This window comes from Mercenaria mercenaria, chromosome 3 (assembly GCF_021730395.1).
Source record: "Mercenaria mercenaria strain notata chromosome 3, MADL_Memer_1, whole genome shotgun sequence".
Taxonomy (NCBI): domain Eukaryota; kingdom Metazoa; phylum Mollusca; class Bivalvia; order Venerida; family Veneridae; genus Mercenaria; species Mercenaria mercenaria.
In genome coordinates this window covers 78,030,613-78,043,067 of record NC_069363.1, presented here as the reverse complement: position 1 = coordinate 78,043,067, position 12,455 = coordinate 78,030,613, and the positions used below count along the sequence as shown (strand labels likewise).

At 35.3% G+C, this 12,455-nt stretch overlaps 1 protein-coding gene across 1 annotated transcript in view; it reads right to left on the bottom strand.

Moving 5' to 3' along the window:
* Positions 1-2,558: 2,558 nt before the first annotated feature.
* Positions 2,559-12,455, bottom strand: part of LOC123524323 (microtubule-actin cross-linking factor 1, isoforms 1/2/3/4/5-like) — a 158,373-nt gene continuing 148,476 nt past the window's right edge. Inside the window, exons 81-84 of the mRNA XM_053539774.1 lie at positions 10,445-10,632; positions 9,753-9,803; positions 8,234-8,402; positions 2,559-4,977 (exon numbers count right to left, since the gene is read on the bottom strand). Coding sequence (XP_053395749.1) covers positions 4,709-4,977; positions 8,234-8,402; positions 9,753-9,803; positions 10,445-10,632 — 677 coding nt within the window. The 3' untranslated portion in view covers positions 2,559-4,708. The remainder of the gene's footprint in view (positions 4,978-8,233; positions 8,403-9,752; positions 9,804-10,444; positions 10,633-12,455) is intronic.

Genomic DNA, 12,455 nt, shown 5'->3' with positions numbered 1-12,455 from the left:
AAGTTTGGTTAAAATAAAATCATAAATGAAACCACTATTGTGCAGACAAGAAATTGTTGACGCACAAAAATAGCAAATTCTGGCCCTTTAAGAGGCAATAACTCTAGAACCCATTATGGGATCTGGCCAGTTTTCGAAAGGAACTGAGATATCATGCCAATACAAGTTTTGTACAAGTTTGATCAAAATTGCTTGCAAAATGTCGTCTCTATCTTGTTCACAAGAAAATGTGGACGGACGACGGACAAAGGGCGATCACAAAAGCTCACCCTGTCACTACGCGACAGGTGAGCTAAAAAGGTGGGGATTAGTTTTACCTTTGCCTGCCCATCTGATCAAATTTGTCTTTACCAAAGCACTTGACCTAGAGTAATAAAACTTTATAGAAATGTTATTCTGAAAATGCAGTTGTGCACCAGATTTTTGTCGACAAGTGGTATAACACGTGTAAATTACACTATATATAGATGAACAGGGAGAGAATATAGTGGCTTTTATTCGGGGTTCGATCTTCAGCAAAGATTTGATTGTAAAATCAAATTTTATTGTTTAAGGTGGACGCATTTTTTGAGAGGTCTAAGCCAGTAGTTCTTGAAAACCCGTAGTTTCGTGTCCTGTCCACTGCCACTGCAGTGTCCGGCTTGTTCCATGCCATTACGTATTGCACATAGGTGCTTTTTGCATTATCCGGCCATTATGAAAAAGCAATTTTATGTTATGGCCGAGGAATTACCAGTCATCTGACTACCTTAGAATGTTACCAAGTTGAAATATCATTGCAAATTATTCAGGACCAATAATTCTGTAATAACTTTCAAGCTTTCCTTTGATTGTGCAAGGCAAGATCTTGTGGGCATATACATTCTCTGGGCCAGTTTCAGTAAACTGTGCTCTGGAAATGTCTGTAATATGTTACCTTGAAATCATTATTTGTGTTGACGAACTTTCACAGTGGTCAATATACGTAATTAAAACTTTCGTTGTGGCCAAGCTACGTAACAAGAGCTCGTAGAACACGAAATGCCCCCCCCCCTTGATGCATTCATTAACTGCACAAGGAACAGAAATTATTTGGTCACTGTACACAAAAGTTCTATTGTTCTGGGTCAATGTGACCTTTGACCTATTGACCTCAAAATCAATAGGGGTCATCTGCTGGTCATGATTGACCTCCCTATCAACTTTCACGATCCTAGGACCAAGCAACCTCAAGTTAGTCTGGAAATGGTTTAACTGTTCTGGGTCACTGTGACCTTGACCTCTGGTCTCAAAATCAATAGGGGTCATCTGCTGGTCATGACCAACCTCCCTATCAATTTTCATGATCCTAGGCCCAAGTGTTCTTGAGTTATCGTCTGGAAACCGTTTAACTGTCCTGGGTCACTGTGACCTTGACCTTTGACCTACTGACCTCAAAATCAATAGGTTTCATCTGCTGATCATGATCAACTTCCCTATCAACTTTCACGATCCTAGGCCAAAGCATTCTCAAGTCATCGTCTGGAAACGGTTTAACTGTTCCGGGTCACTGTGACCTTGACCTTTGAACTACTGACCTCAAAATCTATAGGGGTCATTTGCTGTCATGATAAACCTCCCTATCACCTTTTGTGATCCCAAGCCCAAGCGTTCTTGAGTTATCATCCGGAAATCATTTAACTGTTCTGGGTAAATGTGACCTTGACCTTTTGCCTACTGACCTCAAAAATCAATAGGGGCCATCTGCTGCTCATAACTAATGTCCCTATCAACTTTCATGATCCTAGGCCCAAGCATTCTTGAGTTATTACCCAGAAACCGTTTAACTGTTCCGGATCACTGTGACCTTGACCTTTGACCTACTAATCTCAAAATCAATAGGGGTCATCTGCTGGTCATGACTAACCTCCCTATGAACTTTCATGATCCTAGGCCCAAGCGTTCTCGAGTTATCATCTGGAAACGGATTGGTCTACATACCGACAGACATCTGTAAAAATATACCCCCCTTCAAGGGGGGGGGGGGCATAATAAAAAACTTTCGTGGTAATCAATCCACTTCATTAAAACTTTCGTGGTGATCAATCCATGTTATTAAAACTTTCGTTGCAGTCAATATTTAAACTTTCCTGGTGGTCAATCTATGTAATTAAAACTCGTGGTGGTCAATCCACATTAAAACTTTCATGGTGGTCAATCTACGCAATTAAAACTTTCGTGGTGGTCAATTCACGTTATTAAAACTTGGAGGTGGCCAATCCACGTTAGTAAAACTTTCGTGGTGGTCAATCCACGAAATTAAAACTTTTGTCAATACACATAATTAAATCCCAGTAATATTTTTAAGGTTAAAATAATTTCCTTTAGGCCAAACTAAACAGACCCCTCCCCCCACACCACCACCTTGAAACTGAAAAACTTCACATGAACTGACGATATATGCGAAGTCACTGATGATAAACGTGTATTAACAAGATGGTGCCATGTCGATGAGCGATCACAAAGGCTCATTGGTAGGTAAAATCTAACAAACAGGTAGGTAAAAATATAACTGGATAGACATAGAAAACAACAAAACATTTTGTTTTGAGATTCTTTATATGGTCATAAATGTTTACACTCTTGCGTTTACATTTCAAGCATATCATGTGTACAGACTCAAGCATTTATCACATGGAAGTTGTGTGACATATTCTTTGTGTAAAAAAAAAATGAACAAATTCCATCAAAATTTTCATATTTTTCTCCTCTTGAGTATAAATAATAGACTTTTGTGAAAGATAAACTAAGCGACTCAAAAAAAACACAAAAAAGGGAGACAATTACGTAAAACTGCTACAATTTAACAGCATGCAATCAAAGAACATTTTCATAATAACTATATTGACCATATAAATAGTGTAGATAGAGAATATTAACAACTTTTCCCATGTACAGTTCTATTCAATTCTATATCATAATAAATATCACTGCTTCTTTGCAAGGGTATGTATGTACGAATAGCTTGTACAAATTAACTAATATTTACGTCTGCCAACCCGTGATATACAAAAATACAGTCTCAATATAACTATTATTTAAGTGTATAAATAAGTTACGTGAAAATTCTGTGGTTTACATAGTCCAGTTGCCATGGTAACAACAAAATAACGTTTTCCACAGACCAGTTGCCATGGTAACAACAAAACATGTTTCCATGGACGAGTTGCCATGGTAACATCGAAACAATCAACACAACCTTAATTAAACTTGATTTACAGACCATTTATTAAACCAACACTTATTTTATCACTTTAATCATCATCATTCATCCTTGAAAAAACAACAACAAAAAAAACCTATCATTTGCAACTTTTTTAAATGAAAGAATAATAAACATTTTGTCCCAATATTTCTTTATTATTTTACATTTAATAATGTTAAAAATGCATTAAATTGTTCAAAGTGTCCCCAAAATTGAAACAAAATCATGCATTTCTAAACATTTCAGGTACTTTTTCATAACAGGTCACAAATTTTCCATGGGAACTTTTGCAAATATTTAAATTTGGGTTTTTGTCCCCACTAAAACCCACTCCAAATAAATGCAAAGTCCACACACAAAAAAAGAATTTGTTCCTCTGACTGTCCAGAATAGGCTAACTCATTCTTAAATTCAACACAAGTATCCAATATGTCTAACACATCTTTTTATCAATTTACACATAGCATATTCAAAGTCTCAAAACAAGGGTGCCGAGAGCAAAATACAAAAACAAAATTAATGAAACAACAAATAACTGGGAATGAAAGCAACAAAAATAATATTCACATGTACTGAGCAATGCATAGTATAATCCTTATCTTTAAAGTCCCATAATGCATTTTTTTTTTCAATTTTCTCTCTTTCTTAATTAAATGACAAGAAATGAGAAAAAAAAAACAACGTAGAATAGTCTTCTTTTCTATACTTCAGTTATATCAAAGCTAATTCTCTAAAAGTTTTATCAAGATATGCACAGACTTTTACATCAGTTTGTGTTTTTTTTATTACCTCCCTTTATTTTCATTTAAAATTAGAAAAATAAACTGATTTCTAGAATGAAAAACTTACAACATTATGGGACTCTCAAGTAGCTTATGAAAGCACCAAACATTAAATATTACAACAAAACAGTTTGTTAACGGTGTATACATACAACAAACATAATATTATGTAAGTTATTTTCTGTCTTGTCTTTTTTTGCTACAACTCTTAAAGCCTTTTAATGAAAAAAGCAGCCACTAAGCAGATACTTTGGTCCCTCAGAAATACTTTTTTATAGATTAAAGCATAAGGGTTATTGCTAGAGAAAGCGCTTATTAAAAATTAACCATTGTCTTGTATTTCTTTTCACAGGGAATGTTTATGATACGCTTGTTTATGTTAGTTTCATGTACATTAAAATTCTATGAATGTAAATGAAAGTATTTTATTAAATTATGATATGACTGAACTAAACATTAACCTTATACAAATACAAAATTCTATTAAACCATTTTAAACGGCAAACTACGATAAAAATGATTCTTTTTCCTTGCCGCAATGAAGTCTGTTTTTGTCCCCCTCACTTTCTTGTTGTGTCTTTGAATAATAATATAAATGCCTTTTAAGTGCATAAGAACAACATTGCAACTTATAATCCAAAAGCAACGTCCAACAAAAGAATTCAACATGAAAGACATGGGCTCGAATATTTCACAATTTCTTTCACCGCTTTTTAGGAGTCAATTTCGGTATTTTTGATGTTCGTGTTGGCGTACTTGTGCTTGCTCGTGTAGGAGTGTTAACGTTTCTAGTCTGAACAACATGAGTTTGGTATGTGCGTGTAGTTTCATTTCTCCCACCTACGTTTCGTGTTTCGCTCTGAACTGTGGTGAACACTTCCGGTTCACTAACCTCGGAGGTTTCACTTCCGGTTGGACTAAATGGACGACTTCCAGTACTGGCGCGACTTGAACTTCGACTTACAGGTGTGGCTGTAACAAAAATACACAAGTTTACATGATAAAAACATCAGATTTCTCATAAATTTAGCATGAATCTTGCAAAGATACTTGTAAAAAGCAGCTAGCGAAAGCAATGATATCAAGGGTCTACTCCAGGCTTGTGACTACTCAAGTCAAATTGAAACTAGAACAAACTAGAGCTATCACTAAAGGTGATGAATGTACCCCCCGCATGCACTGACACAGTACATTGCAATTTGACGCACACAAGATTGCATAATTATGTGGACTGTATGTATATAGACTGTATGTATACAGTATAGTAACAAAAAACAAAGTCCCATAACTATGCAGAATATTTATCTAAAAGAATGTAACATGTACCATGCACAACTAGGGTTGGTACTGATCACTTGTGTGAAGTTTCATTAAATTGTGTGCAAGGGTTTGGTAGATTAGGCACGCACAAGATTGCATATGCAGACTGTATGTACATAGTATGTTAACAAGAAACAAAGTCCCATAACTCTGCAATTTTTGTCGCTGAAAGAACCTAACATGCCCCATGCACAACTACTGTTGTTACTGATCACTTGTGTGAAGTTTCATTAAATTGTGTCAAGGGGATGAGGAGAGATGGTGCGCACAAGATTGTGTCTATCTATATAGTATAGTAACAAAAAAACAAAGTCCCATAACTCTGCAAATTTTTTTTCTGAAAGAACCTAACATGCCCCATGCACAACTACTGTTGGTACTGATCACTTGTGTGAGGTTTCATTAAATTGTGTCAAGGGGATGAGGAGAGATGGTGCGCACAAGATTGTGTCTATCTATATAGTATAGTAACAAAAAAACAAAGTCCCATAACTCTGCAATTTTTTTTTCTAAAAGAACCTAACATGCCCCATGCACAACTACTGTTGGTACTGATCACTTGTGTGAAGTTTCATTAAATTCTGTCAAGGGGATAAGGAGAGATGGTGCGCACAAGATTGCGTCTACGGACAGACGGACGAACAGACAGACGGACAGACAGACAGACAATCTGAAACCAGTATACCCCCCCTTACAACTTTGTTGTCGGGGGGTACAACAAGAGGGCCATGATGGCCCTATATCGCTCACCTGTTATCATTGCACTTGGGGACAAGAAGGTTCTCAGAAAAAATATCTAAGTCTAAAGGACAGGAACAACAAAGGAAAGAAATTAAACCAAAAAGAAAAACAAAATTCTTACAAGGTACAGATATGTCAAAATACACCTAAAAATTGGAGGTACCATCCATGTTGTACCACATAAAATTGGTCTTGGTTTTTCCCTATGGCCAATAATAAAAAAGTTACTAAAAAAGGGCTATTTATAGTAACGTAAAAGGGAAGTAATTCAAAAGAAAATTATTGTAAGTTAACAAAAGAAGGATCTGCCAAATAAATCTGTTGACATAAATGAAATTTCAGATCAGTATCTTCATTACCGTAGATACCTGTGTATAATGCGCACCAGTGTATAATGCGCCCCCCAATCTTAGTCCAAAATCCTGGGGGGAAAAAAAAAAAAAAAATAAAATTTTTGGTCAATTTTGAGGTGGATGGGAAATGAAAGTAGAGTTAACATCGACACCGGTAATAAATTTTATCTCCACGGCGGAGAGCAGCATCGGTCTCACGGTACTATCGATTTTTGTTTTCTCGAAAATAAAACCAGTAAATTATTGTTATATTTGTTGTTTTACCTTTTTTAATTAACTATTTTGAATAAATAAATAGCACCTGATTCAACATTTCGGAATGGTATCTTTCAAAATGACATGAGCTTCTCAATTTAAACTGATAACAAAAGGTGTGATAGTCTTTTTGTCACGATCATAAAGCCAGTAATTACCGGCAATCAACATGTCACCTCGTGTCAATTATGTTGTTCACAGTTTGATCTCGGTTAAAGATAATTCTCGATCTTTAATTAGTAACATTATTTTTGTGATTTATAAACATTTCTTTCGTCAAAAAACTTTTAAATTTATATGAAATTAATTTTGTTTGAAATAAAAATAAACAATTCGATCTTTTACGGAACGTAACGGCAATCTTAGATTTTAGCGGAGACAGTAAGCGCGGGGAGTAGTTTCCCTTTACCAAAATGGCGAACATCGGTAACAAACTTGTTTTGAAGTTGGAAAATTGTCTATACCTGTGTATTATGCGCACCCACGATTCGGGGGTGGTCCCGGGGGTCAAAAAACTGCGCATTATACTTGGGTATCTACGGTAGTTACGGAGATATACCCATTTTAATTTGAAATAAAGGGAGGTAATTTGACATAAAATCAGTCCATAGTTATCTACCCTGATTGGCTCGGTCCAACTAATGACAATAATGAAATTTCAAATAAGTCATGTAAGTACTTACTGATATAAATCCATTTTGACTACAATCAGGGGAGGTAATCGGATATAAAATAACCCTGGAAACTACGATTGGATCTGATTTGTCATGGAATCCAAGATTTATTGTTGTTGAAGATATTTTGGAAGTTTGTATCAAATCAAACCATAAATGAAGTCTCTATATGGCTGCAAAAGCCAAAATAGCCAATTTTGGACATTTAAGGGGCCATAACTCTGGAACCCAAGATGGAATCTGGCCAGTTTAAGAAAGGAACCAAGATCTTGTGGTGATACAAGTTGTGTGCAAGTTTGGTTAAAATCAAATCATAAATGAAGTTGCTATTGTGTAGACAAGGTCAAAATAGCTAATTTTGGCCCTTTCAGGGGCCATAACTCTGGAACCCATTAGGGGATCTGGCCGGTTCAACAAAGGAACTGAGATCTTACGGCAACACAAGTTTTGTGCAAGTTTGATTAAATTCAAATCATAAATGAAGCTGCTATTGTGCAGACAAGGGCAAAATAGCTAATTCTGGTCCTTTCAGGGGCCATAACTCTGGAACCCATAATGGAATCTGGACGGACGAAGGGTGATCACAAAAGCTCACCTTGTCACTATGTGACAGGTGAGCTAAAAAATCATTTAAAAAAAATATAAATAAATAAAATACTGCAAGTGGCTGAACAAGTTCAAATGTATTTTGCTTTTAAGACTTCTTGAAAATACAATCTTCTTATAATATGAGAAACAAATTTCAATACATCATTAGATATTCAGACAACAAACTCATAAGGAGTTCTTGAATTTCCTACCAACAAGAACAACATTTACTCAATCCGGTAATTGACAACTTTCCAACATCTAAATGAAATGAAAAACACCAAATAACAGAATTACCAGGACTCTGTAAGTGTCTTGGACTAAACAAAGCCTCCCTGTGTCTACCGCTTCCAAACCGCTTGCTGTCCGGAGTAGATCCAGACAGGATATTGCGTACCTCGCTGTCCGGTCCTGACCTCGCCATATTTTGCCGCCATGGAGTACTGTATGATGTCTTTTCTCTTACCTTAAAACACAAACAAACATGTAATTCTTGGCATTTGGAATTACAGAATTTTAGTTTTTAAATATAACAGATGTAAGTTAGATCTAGTCACTTAAGATTCTGTCCAGTACTCGCTCTTTCTATCAAAATATACTGTTTCCAGCGATTAATTCTAAATTTTTAGGAATAATAAAGTATCTTCAATATATTTACAGTAAATAATTTCCTTTCTAAATTCTCTTTTCCACTAACACATAATCAATTTTTTAAGTACATGTGTATATATATTCAAAGCTAAAAGGTTGACCTAAACAAAAAATTTAACCAATGCCAACACTGACTCTCAAGTGATGACATTACCTCGTAGATTTTTTTTCAAAAAATCAGACAAGCAAAAAAGGCAAAGCTGAACCATTTGCACAAACTCAAGAGAGATCTATGCAAGATTGTCTCTGGCCAGGTTTTGTACAGATCCATCAAGCAATTCATGATAGGAAGTTCTTTAAATGTTTTTTCTATTTTTAGCTCTGGCGACCCTTTAAATGGGCGAAGCAAAACCTTTTGAACATGGCTGAGAATGATTTGTGCAAGGATGCAACAGGCCAAGTTTGGTGTCTGAATATCCATTGAGAATATTTCATGAAAATAAATTTGTTAGAAGGTGTTTACTATTAGCTCTGGCGGCCCATGAAACAAACTTGAGAGAAGACAATACAACATTGCTACAAATCAAGTTTGGTGAAGGTCCATAACACGGTTCATAACCAGAAGCCAGCTGAATGTTTTCCTAGTTTTACTTCTTGCAGCCCCCTAAATGGAGCCAATGAAAATCTTTGAATAAACTGGAAAGAGGTCAATGTCAGGATGCTACAGAAAAGTTTGGTGTTATTCTGACCAACAGTTCTAGAGGAGGATAACCATGCATACTTAGCTCAACCTGAACAAAGTTCTGGTGACCTATAATAGACTCAAAATATGAGCCGTGCCATGAGAAAACCAACATAGTGGGTTTGCGACCAGCAAGGATCCAGACCAGCCTGCGCATCCGCGCAGTCTGGTCAGGATCCATGCTGTTCGCTAACAGTTTCTCCAATTCCAGTAGGCTTTAAAAGCGAACAGCATGGAGCCTGACCAGACTGCGCGGATGCGCAGGCTGGTCTGAATCCATGCTGGTCGCATACCCACTATGTTGATTTTCTCATGGCATGGCTCATATAACTTTTGTACACGCATTTATGAGGACAAAAAAAATCACAACTGAATATACAAGACAGTAAGAAAGTATAAACAATGTATAAACAAAACTTTATAAAAACCAAACAATCCAGGGATGTGTATATTTCTCCGTTTTGTACACAACAGTAGACTTACCCAGTATGTTTTAGGGTGGGGAGCCAGACACTGTGGTCTCGACTTTCTCCTCTGATAGCGTCAATATACACAAACACATACTCTTATATACAGTTCAATACATGTACTTTGTCTTTATAATTCTATTACCAAACCCAATCAATATATGTTTTTAAAACTGTTAATGTGAAGAATTCGGTATCATTAACATTTTCACAGATATTTAATTTCAAAATATGTCACTTAAAAATTAAATAGCAAGTGATTTTGAAAATACAATTTCAGCTCTTTGATAAATCAAAACTAAAAGTTATCATTTCAATCTTATTATTTTAGAAAAATACATTCTATCTCACTAAAATGGAAACTGGCCGAGATAGGTCAAATATAAATAAGACCATAATCTATTATTTGACAAATAGCGGCCAAATTATCGCAACAATTCAGCATTTTTATGTTAACCCTTATCATGCTAAACATGACTGATTCTGCCTATGCGACCAGTGTAGATCATGATCAGCCTGCACATCCATGCAGTCTGATCATGATCTGCATGGTTTGCCATTCAGTCAGTATTTCTGGTAAGCACCCCTTTTAACAGTTAATGGTACCGTCCAAACTGAAAGATGGACAAGTTCATTATAGAAACTTAGCAGGGTAAGGGTTAACATAATCTAATGTAAACATTTTTGAATATTAACATATTTCAGTACCTTAATCACAGGTCCACTTGCATTGCTAGGTGAGCGCGCACTCCACGGTGATGTTGCGCCGGAGTACGTAGAGCTTCCAGAGTATGAACTACCACTGGGTGACTTGGACGTGAACCCTGCCATCGACTGACTCACACCCTTTGCCAAAGTGAACTGCTCCCGTAGTTCTGTATTTGTGCGCCCCTTGGCTGTGATAAAGTAAAATACACTACAATCATTTCTGTGTTGACTTTCTTTATTAAGAAGTTAATTTAGCAAATATATAAGAAAACAGCTTATTTGTAAACATCTAAAAAATATCATTGTATCTAGATAATTAAAAGTCTATATCAGTACAGATTTTTTCTTTAATTTATCAAGTTAACTACAATGCAATATATTTCTTAGACCATGTAAAATTTAATTACACTGTCAAAATTGCAATCATTGTTTTATAACATGCTTAAACATCATATAAAACATAAACAGTTTGGAAATACTTGAATCTGGCTCCAATATAGGTAAACTGGAGTATTTAATATCTACAATATTACCAATTTCTCCCTGAACCACGGAACATTGCCAGCTGAATCAAGTATTTCCATGTATGCAAAAAATTGTCAAAAATGGCAAACAATAACATACAACATCAACAGAACTAGCATACCATGGTATGTTTGATCAAAAATGAAAACATTATAACAGGAGCATATCAAAACGAATACCAAATATGCAGCAACATTTTTTTCATGTAAATGTGCCAAGACTGTGAACTTTGAATGTGGAACAATGACAACAAGGAAAAAGTAACACAGTCCATTATTTATGCAAAGGATTTTCTGCAACAAACTTTGCAACACAGTCTATCATTTTTGCAAAAGACTTTCTGCAACAAACATTTCAAACAAAAATGTTGCAAAACTAGATGTGTGTCCATATGACACTGTTGTCCCCATCCCTGTCACTGTATGCATATTTTTGACTAAGTCAAGGGTCATAACTCTGGTCTGGCAGGTTCACAACAATAATCCTGTGAGGTTGTTTATTCTAGGTCAAATACTTTTTGAGATTATGTTCAACATAAATTCGGACAGACCAAGGCGAATCTAAGTCCCCCAAAACCTACTTCAAAAATTTGCAGAGAAATTTCACAGTATTTATTTAAATACATCAATTCTCTACCTCAATTGTGTACCACCTAATATCTGTCTTCTTTGTGGCATTTTAAATTCTTTATGGTGCATTACCATTTTGGTAACCTGAAATTTTATGTCTTCAACATTGTATATATTATGGTATTATAACCTTTGGAATAATCTCTGCTTTTGCAATTTATTTTTGCCAATCAAATCTCATCATTGCAGAAAATCCTTCGAAATATGAAAGTTCTTTGTTTCTTACTATTGCAGGTGCATTGCTTAATCCTTGTCACAAAAAAATAGCATATATTAAAAGTGTTGAAATTGTAAACAATTAAAGCAATCTTTTTTTTTTTCATTTCTGTGTTAAGCTCGGCTCAAGGGCAGGTAGCTTTTCCAGCAGATGCAGGTTTAGGGGCAGAGCAGAACAATTCTTGTTAAAATCACAAGGTATGTTAAGTATTAATGAAAACATACTTGACAAAATACAATTTAATTAGAATTAATATATATTTTTCATACAATTTAAAATACAGGATTATTTAGTGTATATTAGTCTTGTGGAAGTGGGTTGAATAATCCGTCATCACAATTACGGTGAAATAGCTGAAAGATTAGTTTCTTTGTATAAATGTATTAGGAAGAAGAAAATATTCATTCTCTTTGTTTCATTTTTGCCTTTCCATAAAGATTTTTTTTAAAACATTTAATAGGAATCAATATTTTTTTCCCCTAAACCGGTCAAATGTAAGAACAATTTACAGAAAATGTCCGAATAATTGACAGTTACTATTCCTGAGTATACTGCAAAAACTTATCCTTTTTAAAAAATATAGTTTCTTTTGTCCATCCCCACCCACACAAAAAAACAAAAGATGGTGTTTATTTTCTTC